This window comes from Monodelphis domestica, chromosome 4 (assembly GCF_027887165.1).
Source record: "Monodelphis domestica isolate mMonDom1 chromosome 4, mMonDom1.pri, whole genome shotgun sequence".
In the NCBI taxonomy this organism is placed as follows: domain Eukaryota; kingdom Metazoa; phylum Chordata; class Mammalia; order Didelphimorphia; family Didelphidae; genus Monodelphis; species Monodelphis domestica.
Window position 1 is genome coordinate 179,325,950 of NC_077230.1, and position 22,286 is coordinate 179,348,235.

The 22,286-nt window shown below is 35.3% G+C and overlaps 1 protein-coding gene across 3 annotated transcripts in view; it reads right to left on the minus strand.

Annotated features, from left to right (window-relative positions):
- LRP2 (LDL receptor related protein 2) overlaps positions 1–22,286 on the minus strand; it is a 253,034-nt gene that overhangs the window by 38,516 nt on the left and 192,232 nt on the right. For all 3 annotated transcript variants that reach the window (XM_056793983.1, XM_056793982.1, XM_056793984.1), the window contains exons 53-63: positions 20,631–20,854; positions 19,157–19,334; positions 18,169–18,365; positions 16,902–17,147; positions 15,167–15,295; positions 14,113–14,232; positions 11,978–12,094; positions 11,037–11,153; positions 9,555–9,692; positions 6,897–7,019; positions 3,362–3,490 (exon numbers count right to left, since the gene is read on the minus strand). In XM_056793983.1, the coding sequence (XP_056649961.1) occupies positions 3,362–3,490; positions 6,897–7,019; positions 9,555–9,692; positions 11,037–11,153; positions 11,978–12,094; positions 14,113–14,232; positions 15,167–15,295; positions 16,902–17,147; positions 18,169–18,365; positions 19,157–19,334; positions 20,631–20,854 (1,718 nt within the window). The remainder of the gene's footprint in view (positions 1–3,361; positions 3,491–6,896; positions 7,020–9,554; positions 9,693–11,036; positions 11,154–11,977; positions 12,095–14,112; positions 14,233–15,166; positions 15,296–16,901; positions 17,148–18,168; positions 18,366–19,156; positions 19,335–20,630; positions 20,855–22,286) is intronic.

Consider the following 22,286-nt stretch of genomic DNA (forward strand, 5'->3'; position numbering starts at 1 on the left):
TAAATAAAAATTATAAAAATATAATATATAAAAATAATTATGTAACATTACAGAATGTTATAGTATAATATAACTAATGTAATTAATATAACATATACATATATGTCTTACACAACTGAAATGATTCAGCCACAACAACAACATTTGCCAGGTTTTGTGCTAAATACTGGGGATACAACTTTTTTTAAAAAGGACAGTCCCTGCCATCAAGATTCTCACTTTCTTTCAATCCCAACCCTCTGCCAGAATATCCAATATATTATCAAGGCTTGACAGTTTTACCTGTTTAACCTCTATTGCATACACCTCCTTATCTCCTCTGACAGTGCCACTACCCTAGTACAGGTCTTCATCTTCTCACGCTTAAATTATTTCAGTAGGCTTTGTCTGTCTGCCACAAATCTCTTTCCACTTCAGTTCAACCTCCATTCAGCTATCAAAGTGATCTTCCTAAATCACAGATCTAAGCATGATTCACCACTTCTCCCAACCCCCCACCCCACTCTATCATCAACTCAATAAACTCCAGTGGCTTTCTATCACTTGTAGCATCAAACTTTAAATCCTCTGTTCCAAAATCCTTTATAACCTAACTCCTTCCCATACCTTTCTAGTCTTCCTATACTTTACACTCACTCCCACAGGTACTATTCAGTTCAATAATCATGGTCTCCTTACTGCAGTTTCTCCAACAAGATACTCCAACCCTAGATTCTAGGCATTTTTACTAACTCTCCTCCCATGCCTAGAATACCCTCCATTCTCATTTATGCCTCCTGGTTTCCTTTAAAGCCTCAGCTAAACTGCTGGGCTTGTACCCCAAAGAGATAATAAGGAAAAAGACTTGTACAAGAATATTCATAGCTGCATTCTTTATGGTGGTAAAAAAAATTGGAAAACGAGGGGATGCCCTTCAATTGTGGAATGGCTGAACAAATTGTGGTATATGTTGGTGATGGAATACTATTGTGCTCAAAGCAATAATAAAGTGGAAGAATTCCATGGAGACTGGAACAACCTCCAGGAAGTGATGCAGAGTGAAAGGAGCAGAACCAGGAAAACATTGTACACAGAGACGGATACACTGTGGTACAAGTGAAGGTGATGGACTTCTCCATTAGTGGCAGTGTAATGTGCCTGAACAACCGGGAGGGATGTATGAGAAAGAACACTATCCACATTCAGAGGAAAAACTGTGGGAGTAGAAACACAGAAGAAAAACAACTGCTTGATTACATGGGTTCAGGGGATATGGCTGGGGATGTCGACTCTAAATGAACATCCTAGTGCAAACACCAACAACATGGAAATGGATTCTGATCAAGGACATATGTAATACCCAATGAAATTGCACATTAGCTACATGAAGAGTGGGTGGAGGGGAAGGAGGGAAGTAATGTGATTACTGTAACCAAGGAATAATGTTCTAAATTGACTAAATAAACTTATTGAAATGGAAAAAAATAAAGCCTCAGCTAAAAAAATATCATTTTCTAGAGGTAGTTTTTCCCAATCCCCCTTAATTTGAATGATAAAAACAGTAATGATTCCTATAAATGTCAATATTTCTACAAATTTCATAGTAAGATAGAACTTCTCCCAAGAGCACCTGTGCTACTTCAATTTTTTTAACATATACCCTTACCTTCAACCTTAGAATCAATATTATGTAACAGATCCAAAATAGAAGAACAGTAAGGGTAAGGGAATGGGGATTAAGTGACTTGCCCAGGGTCACACAGTTAGAAAGTATCTGAGGGCATATTTAAACTCAAGTATATGAATCTTCCTAATTCCAAGACCAGCGTTCTATCCAATATGCCACCTAACTGCCCTAATTTTGATTTGGGAAATGTTACTCCTAAGGTGATAATAAGTCATAAAGATGGAGGTCCCCTGTAGGCATTTGGAAATGTAGTTCTAGAATTCTGAAGATAACTGATTCAGGAATAGTCTTTAGAGATCACTGTTTAGAGATCACTGGAGCCACAATGAATTGATAAAGTTATCTAGTTCAACTTCCTCATCTTCCAAATGAGGAAATTGAGAACCAAGAAAGTTAAGAGATTTGCCAAAAATTAGTAAATTACAGTCAAAATAAAGGCCCAATTCTCTAACACTATTTTAGCTCTCTTTCCACAACCCCTACTGGTAATAGTAGAAGGCTGTGGAAGTAAATTAAATTACCATGCGAAAAACTTAGAGAAAAGAAAAAGTAGTCAAGGACACAGCATGGTGAAACACTCACATTAGGAGGTTGGGAAGATGATGTAAAGCTAGCAAAGGAAATTAAAGAATGAGTAAAAGATAGGAAAATAGAATCTCTGAAGCCATGGAAGGAGAAAGTATTTAGTAATAAAAAGAGGCTAAGGACTAAAAAGGGACCACTGGATTTAGTTTTTGGAGGCCATTGGTGACTTTTTTTTTCTTTAAACCCTTATCTTCTGTCTTGGAGTCAATACTGTGTATTGGTTCCAAGGCAGAAGAGTGGTAAGGGCTAGGCAATGGGGGTCAAGTGACTTGCCCAGGGTCACACAGCTGGGAAGTGTCTGAGGCCAGATTTGAACCTAGGACCTCCCGTCTCTAGGCCTGACTCTCAATCCACTGAGCTACCCAGTTGCCCCCCATTGGTGACCTTTAAGAGTTATATTTCAGGGCAGCTTGGTGGGTCAATGGATTGAGAGCCAATTCTAGAGATGGAAGGTCCTAGGTTCAAATTTGGCCTCAAACACTTCTCAGCTGTGTGACTCAACACACAGTATTCAATATACACGATATTAATTCCAAGATGAAAGGTAAGGGTTTAAAAAAAAAAAGAGTTCTATTTCAGTGTAGTGGGAATGGTAAGAGGACAAATTGCAAGGGGAAAAGAAGAAAATAAGTAGTAGGAAAATAAAGGCATTGGTATTTAAAAATACTTTTTAAAAAGTTTAGCAGAAGATATATACAATTACCTATGTCAATATAAATATATGTGTGTGTGTGTGTATATATATATATATATATATATACTTATCAAATCATGCTTTTTCCAGTGTAGGATAGAGAGAGAGAAAGAGGGAAACAACCTCATAACTTTAACAAAAATATTAAATAAATGTTTTTTTAATATTTTAAATAAATTTAGCAGTGAAGTAAAAGAAAAAGGCAAGATAATAATTCAATGGAGTAGAAGTGTAAAAAGGAAAGTTTATGGATTGAGCATGGGAGCAAGAGAGAGAAGTTAAAAGAAACATGAGAAAAAGGAAGCAATGACCAGAACAAAGTCCTAGAGAAAGAAGGAAAGGAGCAAAATCAAGGGTGTGAGGAGATAGCATCATTATTACAAATATGTGATAATGTTATCATAAATTTTACTTACTGCAGCCTGTCTCATCAAAATGGTTCCCACAATCATCAAAGTTATCACACACATAACTCAAAGGAATACAGTGCCCATTGCCACACTTGAATTCATCTTCCACACAAGGTTTAGTGGTCGAATTCATACCTATATTAAAAAAAAAAAAGGTTCAAAGTCAAAATTCCTTCCTGAACATTGGTTTTGGTACTTTTTTGAGCGGGGGAGGCTTTGGACGGGGTGGAGTGGATGTTGCCCAGGATTCCCTTTTTCAGTGTATAATAAGTTCTCCCCTTCTCCAGTGTCCATTCTGACCTGATCCAGATCTAAATTCATAGCTGCAATGTGTTCAATTTCAGAGAAGGGAGATTCGATTCACAGGGGAAGAGGGAGGGCAGAATCCTGTTTTAACATTTTTTCACTTTTCTATAACCTACCATCCATATACACTGTCTCTGAAGTAAACATCTTTTAACCATAGTTTCACCTCCATCAAAACAAGTCTATCTTAACACAACCAAATAATACATGATCATACAATTCCCTCTAGGATGCAATCATAGAATCCTAGATCTAGAGTTGGAAAGGAACCTAAGGGACCATCTATCTAGTCCAACCACCTTATTTTATAGGTTAGAAGCCTAGAGAACCAAGAAGATTAAGTGATGTGTCCAAGCTCACGTAACAAAGGTTATAAGATATTCATGGTGATCCAAGGCACAGCACATTAAGAGAATCCATTTTCTAGATAACCCTAAAAGATGCTTTTATAGGAGAAAATAATAAGAAAATAGGGGAAATGAAACATCCATAACTTGCTCATTTTCCTTCTTTGAACTATCTGTGCATTCTTTGGCATAGCTAATCCCCTCGTTGACAGTCCTCTCTTTTTAGTGCACTACTTATGAGATTCTGGGGCCAAAAATAAGCATCATCTGGTAGAATTCTTCCATGACGAGTCTCTCCTAAATTGGCTACAGTGGTCTTCAGGTGATATATACATCATTTTTTTTCCACTTGATAGTTCCTTTCAGGGTTCTTGTTCTCTATTGGTTTAGCCTTTGAAACCAAAAGTTCACTCCATAACAATGCAGTAAGATTTTGATGGAGGTTCTTTACATGGATCAGATTCAATAGGTAACTGAGCAACTTTGTACTCAATTTGAGAGGATTAGGAAGATTTTCCAGATGAAAAAAAAAAAACACTTTTCCCAGTTCCATTTCAGATAAAATTTAATAGTATTCAATTTTTACTCCGATGCAACTCTAAACTATAATTTTCCTTTTATGGAAAATGAATTTTCACTTTTTAAAATGTATTCCAATATGAAATACTGGAGCATTGCTCTTTGAGGTACCAAGAGAAATCTGTGTGATTAATCATCTAAAACAGATCAGTAATTAACAACCCTACATCAAATCATGACTAACTTCATCGCTGAAGAGCAATACATCATTTATTTATGAAATTTGAACTGTCATTTGGTACTTATCCTGATTTTCTCAAGAAAAAGAAAATAATTTTTATCAACTTTTTCCATTTTATAAAGCAAAATCTTTGCCAAAACTATACTTTGTGTGATGGCAGTCAGCAATCATTGGACAATAGTATTTAAGCATCAGAATTCACTTAGGCAGTGCTGCAACATATATCAGGCAGTTATCTCCACACACACACATAATATTCATATGTATGTAGATGTACAGATGTAATCTATGTCATTCGTTTAGTTATCCAAGATACTGAGCTAATTCTATAAATAAAAAGATGGAAAAAAACAGTTCATAGACAAAAGGAGCTTACATTCCATCATAGGAAAACAACATAGAACACAGATATAGCAATATAAATTATATACAAAGTTCTTTTGGAGGGTAAGAAGAAGAATACTAACAACTGAGAATGTCAGAAAAAAAGCTTGTGGAAGCTGAGTCTGGAAGGAAGCTTGGGGTGCTAATCTAATCAACAAAGGTGAAAAAGAAGTATATTCCAGTCACAGAGGACAATCTGGGCCATTTGTAATTTGGGCTTCTGTTTGAACAACTCAGAAAATCACAACACACATTAATATTGGCCATTACAATGTGTAGATAATCCAAGTCCTTAGTTTTTGTTTCTACCCTCTATTTTGCCCATTTGGGCAATCTTATATTGCATTAGCATCTCAACCAGAAAAAACAATTTAAAAAGGAAAGGGAAAAATGTATTCCTACTACTTGTGAAAGATACATTCTGAGACCTTACAATCAATTCATCTTGTCAAATTGTTTGGATACTTACCTATTTTTCTTGGAACTACACAAACCCCTATGATTGCTTTATGTTTCTTCTCATTAATTATTAGTGTGTTCAGTTGTGTTGTATGGTTTTTAAAATAATTTATGCAAGCATATTTAGCTCAAACAGTTCTTTATAAAGGAAATATATACCAAATCTAGACAGATTCCAGATTTAGAGCTAGAAAGATTACCTGAGACCCTCTAGTCTAGTCTCCTACTTTAAGGGACATTCAGTCTAGAAAAATAAAATTATTTGCTCAAGGTAAGTGACAAAAAAGAATTTGATTCCAGGTCCTCTGATGCCAATACCAATACTTTTTCCACTGTAGCACACAATAAATTTCAGAATGAGGTTTGGAGATTGTCCCTGTAAAAAATTTCTCCTGCTACCATTAGTTATTCTTAATTCTCTCTGAATTACTTAAGAATTTTATTTCTCTTTTTTATGTCTTGAAGACCTTCTTTCTCTCTAAAAACTATATGAAAGTGGTAAAAGGACTAGATTTCTGAGCCCAATATTATAGCCTCAAATATGTACTAGCTATGTGACCCTGGACAAGTCACTTAACTTTGGCTTGCTTCAGTTTCCTCACCTGTAAAATAGGGATATATAATATAATAATATACATACAAATATATTGTATATGTAAAATATGTATATCATACATATAATATAATATGGGGATATATAATAGCACTTATCTCACAGGGTTGTTTTGAGGATCAAATGAAATAATATTTATAAAAAAGCATTTAGCACAGTGCCTGATTCAGAGTACTTGTTCATTATTATTATTGTTATCGTTAGTTTTATTATTACTTTTATTAGACCTCTAACAATCTGACCTTTTCAGTCTTAATTCATACTGTTCTCCCCTTCATAAACTGTATGTTTGAGCCCAACTGAACTAATGGAGGCTCCCTAGCTGCCACATCCTCTCTCCCTTCCTGTCTTTCACATAAGCTCTTCCCATGTCTGAAATGCATTTTCTGCCTCTCAGAATTCTTACTTCCTCCTTCAAGGTTCAGTTCAAGTGCTTTCACCACTGTGAGGACTTCCCTGGTTTGCCTCATTTGTCAGAACCCTCTTCTTCCTTTATTTTTCTTATATTTATTTCATTCAATGAACTTATCCCTCAGGTAGGATGTAAACTCTTTGTGGGGGATTGTTTGACTTCTAGTCTCTGTATACCCAACAGGTAGCACAGGGCACTCACTAAAACTTGGATAAAGTCCCTTTCAAAAAGATTGATTTGGGGAATAAGCATCCACTTACAGTGTTCTGGCTTCTCATCACTTCCATCCCCACAGTCATCCTCCTGGTTACACAGCTCATGGCTATAAATGCAACGATTATTTTCACATCGAAACCGGAAGGGTGGATTACAGGGATTATCCACTAAAAATAAAGAAAGCAAGATTAAACTTTGAATATATGTTAGAACATCACTCTGAAAAGAAGTCACTTGTAGATTCTCATTTTAAAATAAGCTGAAAGATTTTCCTTCTAAATCTGTTTGTAATTGCGACCAGCATCGTCATTACAACCTCATGTATAGGCTCCTTAGACTATAAGTTTCTCAGGGGAAGGAATTATTTTTTCTCTTTGTTCTTATCCCTAACATAGCACAGTGCTTAACACATAGCAGTAGGTGCTTAATAAATGCCATTTGGCTGACCTACTAAATAATTTAATATTTAGATTTAGATTCACAGGTCATCTCGTCCAACACATTTATTTGTAAATGAGGAAAATGGGACTCAGAGAGATTAAGGGGTTTGCCCAAAGTCACTAATGAATCAGCTAGTAAATAAAAAGCATTGCTTTGGATTCCCTCCATGATTACATATGGCATCCTTATCCATTCATGCCACTCAGTAGCATATTTGCCTTTGCATTTTTCTCTAGCTGCTCATGTATGTGCATCATATCTTCCTTCCTAGAGTATAAATAAGTCAAGAGGAAAGACCTTATCCTCAACTGATTTTGTGTCTACTCTGGGCTATAATGATGGGCATGGTAGAGAAAGAGGTCATAAAGACTCTAAACCTAATCCTGCCTCTCGTGACTGCCTGATATGTGACCACAGCCAAGTCTTTTCATCTCTCAGTGTCTAGTAAATATGCGGTGAAAGAAGTTTCAACAATGGAAATTCCACCAATAGATCCAACCTTTGCCAACTCAGATTAATCCCCAATACATACACACACACATACATATGTATGCAACTTAATAAGATCTTGCTGAATGAAGAAGATCAAATTGTACTTTGCTTTCAATTGAAAGCATGTTATTAAACTTTCAAGAATTACATTTTAAAATGCTTTAAAAATATGAGAGGTTATTAATGAGTTTCTTTGGGGAAAGGATAAGAGAACTATATGGAAAATGCTAGCTATGGGCATTGTTCATAAAAAAAGGCTTTATTGAAATTTAATTGAAAATGAATTCCTTTTACCCAAAATTTCAAAGAAAATTCTAACCCCATTCATGAATGTGGCTATAATCAGTTGATCAATTAATAGGCATTTACTGAGTGCAACACTTAGCACTCAACACTGGAGAGAGAAATATCATAAATGAAACAATCCCTATTTGCAAAGGGCTTACAATCTAACAGGGGATTTATGAACAAATATCTATAAAATAAGTATATAACTATAGCTATAAAAGAACCTAGATTTCCTTAAGATTCAAGGTTTTATTTTTTATAGCTGTGAACATTTATCTTGTTGAAGAAGTACCAGTTCCCAATTCCTTACCTCAATTACAGGTGCAGACTACTAAGACATTTGCTTAGAATTTAACACGTAAGGAAGTATCAGGAATGAAAGTATGGGATCCCTATAAAAATATGCTTGAAATAAGTTAAAATAACCTCATGGTGTGAAGTAGAATAGCCACATGTCATAATGGCTCAATAATACACTTTAAAATGGTAACTAAGGAGAAGAGGGAAAGGCTTGAAAGTAGAGATGGTAAATTCTTTTTTTAAAAAAGCCCTACCTTCTGTTTTAGAATTGATACTAAGTATAAGTTACAAAACAGAAGATCAATAAGGGCTAGGCAATTGAGATTAGTCAAACAGCAAGTGTCTGAGGCCAGATTTGCACCTAGGACCTCCTATCTCCAAGCCTGGACCACCTAGCTGCCCAACTTCCACCCACTGTAGAAGTAAATCTCACTTTCATCTTGAGACAATCCAGTGTCTTTAATTATTTCAACGGGAGCTACAAAAAGCTTAAAACATAACTCATTTTAATTTCCTTTTATTTCATAAAGCAAATATATGTCATCCAGAACACAAAGAATGGTAAACAGAGGTCACAAATCCCCAAAGGTGTAAAATCACTACCTCAAGAGAAAGGTACCAGGTAAAGACCATCCTTATTCCTACCATATGGCTCCCTATCGCTCCAGGGTCCAAATACAAAATCCTCAGGCATTCAAATCCTTTCATAACCTAGTACCCTCATACCACTCAGTTTTCTTACACCTTAAACACCTTCTTTCACGTATTCTTTGATTTTTTGACATTGGCCTCCTTGCTGTTCTTCAAACAAGACACTGCATCTCCCAACTCTGGACATTTCCATTAGCTGTTCCCCATGCCTAGAATGCTCTCCCTCCTCATCTCCATCTTCTAGTTTGCTTCCCTCAAATTGCAACTAAAATCCCACCTCTTTCAAGAGTTAAATCTAATCCCTTTTCATGCTGGTGTCTTCCCTTTGTTGATTATGTCCTATTATTCTTTATATATCTTGTTTGTACATAGTTGTTTGCATATTGGCTCCCCTATTAGACTAGGAGCTCCTAGAGACAGGGATTTCTTCATACCCTCTCCCACCCCCCCCCCCCAAGCACATGCTGAATGAATGACTGAATGATCCCAGGTGGGAGAGTTAACACATTCATTCCATTATCTGCCCTTACAGCACAGGTGAAGTTCCTCATCGGAACTGTCTCCACAGTCATCATCACCATCGCACTTCCAGAGTGGCTGAATGCAGACATGGTTCTTACACTCAAACATGGTAGCCGAACAATAAGTGCCATTAGGATAACGGGTGGCTAGTGTGGAAAAAAAAAAAGAAACAGCTCAGTTATTGGAAAAATTAGTGACTGAGGACAAGATAAAGGCAATTTTCATGTCTTATAAATGCTCTATTCTATACAGCTTCTGTTTTTTTTTTCCTTTTGCTGACATAACTCTAAATACCAACTGATTCCTGCTTACTATAATTCCCTCAATATAGCAGCTGGAAATCTCCAATATACAAAAGCTAATGGACTATCCCTTCAGGAGAGACAACAAAGTATAGCCAGGTTCTATGTGGCCTCCAATTTGCAACAGAATGAAATAACACCTTTAGATATATCTGAAAATGTGTCTATTTCTATACACAAGAAATGGCTATAACAATGACTAATTCTCATCACTATTAAAAGAAGATCTGCATATGATTTTCTATTATTTCTATTAAGAAATTATTTATTCTAAAGAACTATGTGCCATGGATGCTCATTAAGTAATTAATGAGAGTGAATGGAGTAACAACTATTAATGATTATGTCATCAGTTTTTCTCATTGGTTTTCTTTTCACATGGGGAACTTAGACACTTTATGCTCCATGAATTCAGTATGTTTTTCACGCCTCATCAAAATTATTTTACATTCTTTTTTCATAATTATTATAATTATGTGTGTGCATTTTTATCTGATATATGTTTCTACTATAAATATCTATTCATAGCAGTTGGCTTTATCATAGCAATAATAATGATAACAACAATAATAAAGACATTTGAATAAAGCTTTCCAAAAATGACTATTTTATTTAGTTACATGTTTTCCTCATTTTATATAGCTGATTTTATCCTCACAACAACCCTGGGAGATAGGTGTGAAAATTATCCTCATTTTAGAGATGAAGAAACTGAGGCACATAGAAGTAAAGTAACTTGACTGGGGTTGTATAGCTAGTAAGTATCTGAGGCTAAATTGGGACTCCAGCTTTCCTGACTTCTTCCTGAAGTCCAGCACTCTGTCCACAAAACAAAGATATTAGATCTATTGTACTTCTATTAAAATTGAATAATCCCATCACACATGCAGGGTAGTAATTGATAATCTACTCATAATTCCATTATCATAGACACAGTCACTACTACCATTTAAAAGGATTTTATTAGTATCCTTTTTTGTTGTTGTTGTTAGTGTATGTATATAAGCAATACTGGCTAAGACATCAGATAAAATCAAATCAATCAATAGACCAAATTAGACTCCCAGGATAATTGTTAGTTTACCTACGAACACTGAATAGAAAATAGCTAAGGGCATTTTGTTCCTCATAATGGGCTTCCTTAAACACTCCTTCATATATGTTTTCATTACAAATAGCTAGACTTACGACAAGTGGCTTCATCCGAGAAGTCGAGACAATCAGCGCTTCCATCACATTTGAATTGTTCAGGCACACAGTGCCCACTAGTGCACTGGAAATATCCAGGATGGCAGGTCCTCAATTCTAGACAATGAAAATTTACAAAAAATAATCTTATCATTCATACTCAGATAATAATAGATCCTAACTAACCCTCATCATTTGGGATCATAAGTTAAGAACTAAAAAGGACCACAGAGGTGACCTAATTCAGTCTCCTCATTTGATTGATGAAGAAATGTAAGCACAGAGAAGCTGACGTTGAAAGTCACAGCAGATAATTGTAAGCAGAATCCCAACATGGTATATTTCCCACTATATAATATATTGATCCAAAACCATTCCCTTTCAAAATATAGACATGGAAAGTACTGCCCTCGTATACATATGGTGAAATGCTACCTTCAGTTATACCTGTGTCATGCTCTATAGTATCCATGTCTTAAATCTTCTCTCATAGACTTAATTTTCCATCTTTTTGGTGTATTTATTGTTCTGATTATCCAAAAGCTGCATGGAGAATCAAGGCATTTTGATTCCTCTTCTAGTCAAGTCTTTGGGTTAATGACCTCCCTTTGTACTTTCTTGAGAACCACATTCAAGCATATAAAATAGGTAGGACAATCACTATTTTAACTTTCATATGATTTACAAGTCAATAGATCATTGTTCTATTCTCAATTCTCCATTTAAAACTTAAATTAAAACTAGACTGCTAAACTATAAGAATAAAGTTGACAGAGAAAAAATATTTTAAGTCACCACTTAAATATAGTTCTTCCTAGTGATGCATTATTCAATTCCTTTAAAGAAATAAATATAGCTACAGATATAGAAGTAAATGTAGCTACAGACATAAACACAGAGAGAGTGATATAGAGATAGAAGTAGATATATATTATAGGTACCACAGTCTCGTTCATCTGAATTATCTTCACAGTCATTGTCATGGTCACATATCCATCTGGAAGGAATGCAACGCTGATTGTCACAACGGAATTCACTTTCTGAGCACTCCCGAGGAGCTTAAAAAGAAAATAAGGAAATAACTGGTAAATGAAATCTCATTTCTGAAAAGCACATTAAAGATAACATCATTCCAAAAGTGTAAATGGGGGCTCTAAGCGGAGCTGGAATGAGATGGTCTTGGATGCAAATTCTTTTGAAGTAAATTATTATATGTCCAACCTATAAAAAGAAAGTATTCTACATCAACTTTAAGTTCATTGCAACAATTGTCCTTGGGTTATCATTTAGGACTTCATGATGTACTGAAACAAGAGATTTATCTGACTCTTGGGAAAAAAAGGCTAACTTTTCTCAAACAATAATCAGGAACACAATAAAACTAGGTTAAGAGACCATATACACCCAATATTTATGATAAATGTCTGATATCCAAGATACTTATGGAACTAATACAAATATATTCATATTTTTAGATAAATACATGCTATTTGAGTGTGACTCAACATATAATGGCTATAAAACATAAATATAAAATATAAATTTAAAATGCTCTAAATCATTATTGATTAGAGAAATTCAAATCAAAACAACTCTAAAATATCATCTCACATCTATCAAACTGGTGAAAATGATAAAATTACAAATGTTGGAGGTGATATGGGAAAATGGGGACACTAATACATTGTTGATGGAACTATGAACTGATCCAACCATTTTGGAAAGCAATCTGAATTATACTCAAAGGATTATAAAACTGTGTATACCTTTTGACCCAGCAATACCACTCTTAGGCTAATTTCCTTAAGTGATTAAGGAAAGAAGGGAAACTACAAATTCTAAAATATTTACGGCATCCTTCTTTGTGGTAGTGAAGAACTGGAAATTGAGAAACAATTAGGAAATGGATAAACAAGGTGTGGCATATAATTGTGCTGGTATGCTACTGTACCGTAAGAAATGATGAACAAATTAATTTTGGAAAAACATGGAAAGACCTACATGAAATCATGAAGAACAAAGCAACCAGAAGCAAGAGAACATTACAGAGAGCAATAGAAGTATTCTTTGAAGAATGACTTTTTTATGTCCACCTCCAGAGAAAGAACAGATAAAGAGAAATAACTAAGACACAATTTTATGTAAACATATATCTTTGTGTCAAATGATGCATTCTCTAATGCAGGGAAGGGAGAGAAGGATGGAGTCAACTCAGTATCTTAATATTTTAAATATTACAAATGAATTTTTAAAAATTTAATTATATAATAATGACTAAAATATTTGTAATGGCCATATATTGAATAAAACCACATATTTTACATATAGATGAGTAGGATATATATATATATATATACTTAATAGAATCGATCATCAAGTTTTATCACTGACTCCTTTTAAAGATAACATTAGCTCAAGGTAATCCTCTCACTCTCTCTCTTGCTGCAAATAATTGTAAGAACATTGCTTTCAATGACTGCATATATGGTATTGTTTAGTTCTCTTCTCATTATTGCATTTCTTTCTGATGGAACCGAAAACTCATAACTATAATGATGATGATGATGCATTGTCATTTCTTTTTGATGAGCTGAATAAAATTTTGCATACCAGCAAACCTCTTAATTTTTTATTTGAGATAGCTCACTTTAGTGCTTTATGAATCTGTGATTTTGTCTATAAATATTTCATTCATCCGTGCCAAATGTAAATCCTCCGTGCCTTAGAAGACAACTTTTCAGAGTTGCTGTGACTAAAAAAAAAATCATCTTTCTGGAGATGAGTTGCAGCTTTCTCCAGTTAATTAGGTTGGTATTTAGACAACGGAAACCTATTGCTAGATTTACACTCAAGAATCTTTCCATATAGATCTTGCAGTATCCTGGTACAACCTCCTAAAACCCAAAGTTAACCATCACATTATGAAGAAGAGTCAGAGATTTCAATGGAAGAAATGGCTCACAATTTAAAAAATAATATCCTATGAACTAATACCAAAAAAAAATAAGATGACAAAGATGAATTAAAAAGCTCAAATCTCAATATGGTGGACAGTATGGAAGCACTAAAAACTCACTGCAGTTCTGTTCATCAGATCCATCCCCGCAGTCATCAAAGGCATCACATTTCCATCGTAATGGAATACAGTGGTGGTTGTTGCAACGGAAATCTCCCAATGGATTGCAAGTCATTTCCTCTGAAAGCCACAGGCATTGCAAAAGTTTTAAAAAGCCATCAGGAAAGGGGGGAAAAAATAAGTGCTATTTTACTGTGGAAAAAAAGTAAAATTCAACTGCAATATAATTCTTAAAGATCTATAAGGGAAAAGATTTTAATACTCCAGTGTTTTAAAATATTCCTTACATATCATCCTTTTTTTAAACTAATCTAGAATTTCCTTGTTTCTGAAAATTAAACCCATTTCTTCTCACAACACTGCTGGAAAAATGAACAGTTTTCTAGATACTAGTCTATACCAAAGGCAGGACAACAAGTCTCCTTCGTTGATCATTTATCCACCATCATATTGCCATTAGCCAAAATTTAATATTTTTGCTCACCATTTTTCTAGTTTCTCTATCAACCCAGATCAAAATACAAATACTTTTCAAGTCTAGAAAAAAGTCTTCCCTCCTCCCCATTCAGATTTCCTTAATTTATATGTAGTCCTCTTCTAGTTCCCTATAAAATTTGCTCTAGAGTGCACCTATACACAGCATTTGAGGAAGATAATAAATTAAATCACAAAGATCCTCAGATTATGAAAAGCCCAAATGACCAAATACATTGTTATGGAAATGATCCTCTTTTAGGAGTCTGGTATAAGGAAAAATAGGAAGTTGTTCCTACAGACAATGGTTTCACATTTTGAAGAGACTCGTACAGGTTCCTATATTTGATGTAACATTTTTTCCCTCATCCAAGACTTTATATACAGTAAGATCTCCATGGAATGCAACACCTGTGGTTCTTTTCTGGTGCAAGATAGGGAGAGGTGTATAATTGGGGGGGGGGGACAAATTGGAAAAAGGAAAAGGATAGAAGATAATACAATCAGCTGCCATGACAGAAAGGTAGGGAAACTTAACATCTATCTCTTTCTAATCTCAATTCCTGATCCCAAGCCATACCACAGCCTTGCTCATCACTGTTGTCCCGGCAGTCATCATAGCCATTGCACACTGCCCACTGTGGGATGCAGCGATAATTTGTTTTACAGCTGAAATCTGTGTGGTTGTTGCAACGATAGTCAGGTCCCACTGAAATAAATGGTATTCTTGATTAGAATAAATAGCTCAGAGACATATGAACTTAATTAGATCTACTCTACATCTCAGACATATTTACCAATTTTCAATAAATATTGAGAGAGAAGAAAGACAAATTGGAACTAAAATTATAACAGTAAATAAATTAAAATCCAAATAAATAAATTTTGAGGAATAGTAATAGTGATACCATAACTCTTCATAATTTTCAAAGAATTTTTATATCCATTATTTCATCTCCCAAAACTTGTATGAAATAGAAAAAATAGTCTCTTCCATTTTGAAGTTGAGGAAACAGAGGTTCAGGGATGTAATTTTTACCCAAGAAGACACAGTAAGCAATAAAGCAAGAACTTGAACCAAAATCTTTTTGCTTGATGCCCAGGTGTCTTTCCACTATCTTATACTGTATTTTCAGTAGTAGTACAATTGCACTACTAGTAAAATCACACTAGCAACAAAAATGTTTTTAATTAAATAATATCAGAGGCCACTCTATTCAACTTCTTCATTTTACAGATGAATAAACAGAGGCCCAGGGAGGTTAAGCAACTTGCCCAAGATCACCCCATCAGTGAATATCAGAAGTGAGATGTGAACCCAAGACCACTGACTCCAAAGCCAGTGATGTTTCCATTATACCATGCCACCAGCCCAGTCTCTTCTACAGTAAGTTACCAGTTTCAAGTTCTTCCACTTTCACTTATAGCAATCATCTTTAGTTCTTGCTTTTTTTTCATCAAATCCTAAATTGATTAATCTTCACTAATGTGCTTAATTACCCTAGGAAAAATCTGGTTTCAAAGTACTAAGCACCTGAGAAACCCAGCATGTATACCAGAGTGTTGGCATCCCTTTATGCTTTAGTCTAAAACCCAAAATAGGAGCTGGGATAAAACACGAAGATAATGATTGATGAGAAATGAGAGTAAAGAGAACAGCAGCACCTGAGGTTTCAGGAAAGCTGCCAGTTCCTAATGCCATCAGTGTCTCCTATCTTCTCATGGCCAGATCTGAGTGGTTCATGCTAAAGCTAAAATGAACCATATGCCCATTTACTGAATATACAATATATAAAAATAATATGATGATGATACAATATTTAAGTAGCATTTTAAGGCTTACAAGTGCTTTACAAAGAATATCTCATTTGTGGTTCTTGAAGTCTAAAAAGAACTTGTCTTCCCTTTTCCCCATCCAGATCCTTAATATTTCTGCAATCCTCTCCCATATCACTGGAAAACTCTCTCTATATTACAATACTTGAACACAATAGTCTTAGGAAATCATAAATTAAATCAGATAGACATTCAGAACATGAGAAGCCCAAATGGCCAAATACATTGTTCAGGAAATGATATTCTTTGAGGGTCTGAAATAAGAGAAAGGGAGATAACTCTTTGCAATACTATTAATGTTAATATTCATATTAAGGCTTGTTTTATTGAAAAGGAAACAAGGGGTCAGAGGTTAAGTGTCACACTAGAAGGTGTCTGAGTTTTTAACTCGGGTCCCTCTGATATGTCTCATACCCTTGCCACTGCCCTATGCTGCCTTCCTGGCACAGAGTCACAGAGATCGGTGGACTGGCACTTACTACATTCGTGGATAGGCTCATCTGAGTGATCGCCACAATCATTGTCCACATCGCACTTCCACGACTGAGGAATGCAGCGGCCATTGTCACACTTAAACTGGCCCGGCAGGCAGGTCCTGCTGGCACAGTGAGCACTGTCTTCATCAGAGTTATCACCACAGTCATCCTCCGTATCACACTGCCAAGCTTCGGGGATGCAGCGTTTGTTTGCACACTGCCATTGATGGATCTCACACTGGTGATTCACTGAAAAGATCAGAAATTCAGGGAAATGCCTTGCATCTAGTCAGAGATTGTATCTCTTATTTACTCTGCCTTTCTCCATCTAGGGGCGTCACAGAACTCCTCCAGTCCTTATTGTCTGGACCACTCATTTGGAGCTTAGCACTTACTATTTTTATCTCCTAATGTATGAGTAACTTCATAGTTCTCAAACATTATTCCAGCTGATTGCAAGCTACAGTGGATCTCAACAAGCCTGGCAAAGGACTGTGTCCATCGTTCAAAAATATACCCTTGCAGATTTTCTGGAGGGTTGGAATAATAATAAGAGGGTTGGAAACTGAGTGATGAAGTTTTTTGGACACATCAATCAATAAGTTGATGAAAATTGATTAAGTATCTAGTCTATGCTAGGCACTGGCTAGGTGCTAGGAAAACAGAGACAAACAGCACTTGTTCTCAAACTTGGAGTCCACAGGAATAATGTATGGAAGACTTGAGCTCTATATCACTGGAATAATAATAGATAGCATTTGCATAGTGCTTTAGAATTTACAGGATGCTTTATAAATATTATCTCATTTTATTCCCACAACAAAGCCAGGAGATAGGCATTATGAGGATCCTTTTTTCTTTTCTTTTTTTTTAATGAGGGAATTGAGGCAGGCAGAGGTTAGGCAGATTTGGTCTAGGGTCAAAGAGCTATTAATGGTGTTAAGGCAGATTTGAGTTTCTCCTAGTTAGAGGTCTATTATACTACTCCTTGTGCCACCTAGCTGTCTTGAGTAAAATTATGAATACTTCAATATGGACACACCGTTAGTTGTCTTTTCACGATATAGAACCAAGGATAATATCTGAATAATCTATTTTCCTGGCTCTAAAATGGGAAACACAATACATAAAACTTGCCTTATGGAGTATTCAGGCTTCCTATAAAAGATAGGGGGGAGTCAGAGACTAGGTCTTCCAGTTCACACATGTCATTATCAAAAACAACCCGCTTTAATAATGAGTGATCATGGGATAAGATGATGCAACATACCACAGAGAACATGCTCTTCATCTGATCCATCAGGACAATCCCTTACGGCATTACATAGGAAATGTGGATTAGTACAATTCCCATCATTGCATTGGAACTGTCCAATTTGACAGTATCGCTGTGGACAAGTTGATGGCTCGTCTGAACCATCCCTGCAGTCTCTCTGTCCATCACATTTCCATGAGATTGGGATACACCTATCAGGAGAAGATACCATTTATCTTATATCAAGTAGCTGTCATCACAAAACACCAGAAACTAATGAATGTTGTGAAAGTGAAGGCTTACCATTAAATGCCAAGGAGTATTAGTCATCTCATAATTACATTTAGACCTTGAAGTTAATGAACTAAGCCCAAGTTACTAAGGGTACATTAAGCAAAATAATATATTTATCAAATGGATCAGATAGACCTCAAAGGATGGTTGCCAAGAACCAAATACATGACGACAATATGGTTCAGAAACAAAAATAATACCTTTCGCCCACCAGGAAGTGTTCTGAGTTATTTTATAATTTCTTCTAATCTTAGTCACATTTTCTAATTTGTTCCTTTTTAGGACCAGTGACATAGTAACTCTTTCATATTAGGAGCAAATCATGTAGTCATGAAACAGAATAATGCCAATCAATCTCTTTTGGAAATGAAACCAAAATCATGGCTTCATTAGTAAAGTGCCCAAAATAGCAGAGTTAACAAGTTCATTGAAAAGAGTCTACCACCAGACAAGGAAAAAATTAAGAAACCTCAGATCAGTAAGTGTTTATCTTTATTTTTGTGGTAGTATTTTGACTGATGCAAAAAATGGGGCTTGTTCAAAATTCCTAAAATGAACCCTCTAAAATAGCTAACTCACAGAAAACAATGACAGTCTAAGTTATAAATAGAATGACTATAAACTTAATTAATCCTAGGTCCCTAAAATGAGAGATCACAAAATGTAAAGAGGGAAATGTTGGGAGGTAAGTAAGAGAAAGATGATATACCTTTCACTGTCTGCACACAAGAACTGGGTACTGGAGCACATGGGCAAGCAATGTGTTGCACTGCCAATTTGGAGAGTCTGGAAGTTGTCTGGACACTCACAGGTAAAGCCCTGTCCACCTGCTTTGATGAGGCAGAGATGAGAACAGCCACCGTTGTTGGTACCACAGGGATTATTTACTAAGAGAAGGAAAACAAATTGTTCTTATTTATAAAGTGTGACTCTCAAGATTATTTGATTACCCTAACTGCAATGAAAACCTTACCTTTTAATATCTTCTCTTACAGAATGAGAAAACTCACTTTCACAGTTATTCTGCCTTGCCAACAATTCATAGCTAGAGCTAACTACAGAATTATTTAAGTAGCAAGTGGCAAATCAAATCCATCCCTGTGCTACTGAGTAAAATGAAGTCTATTTTTCTAACTAGAAAAGATATTAGGACCCAGCAGACAAATCATGGACATCGGTCCATATCCAAGAGCTCAGAAGCCAAATTAAATCAGACTAGATCTAATAAAAATTAAGCATACATAAATTGAATACATTTTTCCTTTCTGTTTCTATAAAATGTTAGGGGAGTTTTCTTAGGAATTTGTGTTTCATGAAGAAATCCAAGAGTGTGACTTTAAGGCAAACACTATATTTTCTCATTCTAGTGATATGGATAATAGCCTAAGAGAAAGGCTTTGGCCCAGGATGCTGATAAATGGAGGCAGAGCCTCTCCTCATTTTATAAGCACATGTTTGGGAAACTCTGGAGAAGACTGTTGAAAAGTCATCTAAAAAATATTCATTTCAGAAATCCCATGAGTATGGTCATACACAGCTTCAATTGGACATTATGTACCTTTTTCCTAAATCTTAAATTCATCACCAGAACCATTCAATGTGATGTCATTTTCATATTTCACAAGGATGAAAAGAGCACACATTTAGCATATAAAAAAGCACTTCCACCAATAAGGTATATAAAATCCCATCAATCCACAAAATGTACCATTCACCTCCATTGGATTCCAAAAAAAATCTAACAAAGTGGCTTACATAGCAGCAGCAAGGATATATATTAAGCAAACACTGGAGAGAGAAAAATTCCCTGATCTTCATGTTTCTAAGACAGTGGAATAAGGTGCCCATTTCATTAGTCTACATTAAACTCCTGCAAAGCAATCACACAGCTCCATATGCAAATAGGAAATTTTTATTGATTATAACAACAGAATCTCCTTCTCTAGAGAGTCATGAAAAATAGCTTCTCTTTATGAATAAGTTAAGACTTGGGAGTTTTTAGATGCAGCTTGTCTACAAAGGAAATCGAGCCAATGCATATTATATTGTAGAAACCCTGCAAAATGAATAAAGCCTCTAGGACATAAAGATTTTATGTTCATGAGACCAACATACGATCCATGGACTCAGAAGCAGACAAAGGTAAGTGAGTAAAAGAGCTCATTCTATAACTATCTACTCACCAATAGGCTGTCTGTATGGGTGATATACATGGATATCAAATGGTCTGTGGGTTGTGTTCACCAGCACCATTCTGCCAGACCCATTGTATTTGTTCCCCTTTTCAACTGTCCTTGTGTTCCAATCAGTCCAAAATAGAGTATCTTCAAAGATTGTAATAGCAAAGGGATGAGGCAAAGTCCCATCCAACACTGTATGCCGATGTCGTCCCTCCAAATCAGAGAATCTAAGGCAACAGAAAAAAAGATACTATGATAAATGTCACCCAGGGAAGAATAATTTACTTTTATAAGATATAAGTTTAGCCCTGAACAATTGTTTTTGTTTTTGTTGTTTTAAGAACTAGCTAAACTCACATTGACATTCTGTCTCACTAGACAAAGTCACAAAATTAAAGAAATCACAATTTTAAAAAAGGAGTAAATTACAACTTTAGTAAATTACAAAATTTTAAATGATAGTCAATGTCTAATCCCAAAGAAAATTTCATTTTCATACCTTACATAGAGTATAGAGAGCTGGTCTTAAAACTAGGAAGCTTTGAGTTCAGGTTGTGCCTTTGATATATATATATATATTGGTTATATAACCATTGGGTGAAGCACTTAACATCTCAATGTTCTAGGTACCTCTCTAAGATTATAAGGTGAGGAGAAGGTGATGATATGCACTGAAAGAGGGAGTTTCCTCATCTGGGAGTTTTTAATATCCCAAATTCCCAAAACTACAGCTCTAACCTCTACCCCCTTTTCCATAACTTAGCACTCAAATAGCACTATACTCAAACAGAAGGAAAACGATTCATAGCATAGAAACATAAAGCCAAAAACTGTCTTCTTAAATGCTTTATTACTCTAAGTATGAACATTTCACAGGAAAAATTAATTCTTTGAGCCACTAAAACCTGAGGTAAATATTCTACATGAGTTAAATAACACTTTAAGGTTCTAATCTTTACATATATAAGATATAGCAATTCAGTGTTTTTGCATATGTGAATAGTACTTTACACTGTTTGTTCTATTAATCTCTAAAGAAACTTCGGCATCACAAATATCAATTTCAAGATTACCAAACTGAAATGTAAACTAGCTCTATAATTTGTTTCAGATAATATAATATGTCCACATCAAGGCTCTCCATCCTTCCCTCTGCCAACTTGGGCAGATGGTTTCCCTTTTGGTATGATTGGCAAAGTAGAAATAATACCAACCTTATTGTATGGTTCTGAAGAGCTCTGGAAATTTCTGAGTTTTAATCTAATCTAATCTAGACTAATCTAGAGTGTAACACACTCATATTACAGATGATAAATTTAAAGCCAAGCTGCCTTTTTCATTGTGCTCTAAAGCTTCAAAAAAATTTCCCTTAGAACAACTCTATGAGGTGGATCATATAATTATTACTAATCCCTATCTGATAGGTGGGGAAAGGAGAGGAAATGTCAAAGTGTGTGTGTGTGTGTGTATATATATATATATATATATATATGTTCAGAGCAGACCTCATAGAACTTTGTATACAGTATATAACTGAAAGATATCAGTGTAAAAACACCATCATTTTGAAGGTTGTTACACATTAACCACCTAACTGTAAATAAAGGATTAGTAAACTGTGAAATCAAATCAAAGTTTGACCCCTGATATTTGTTATGA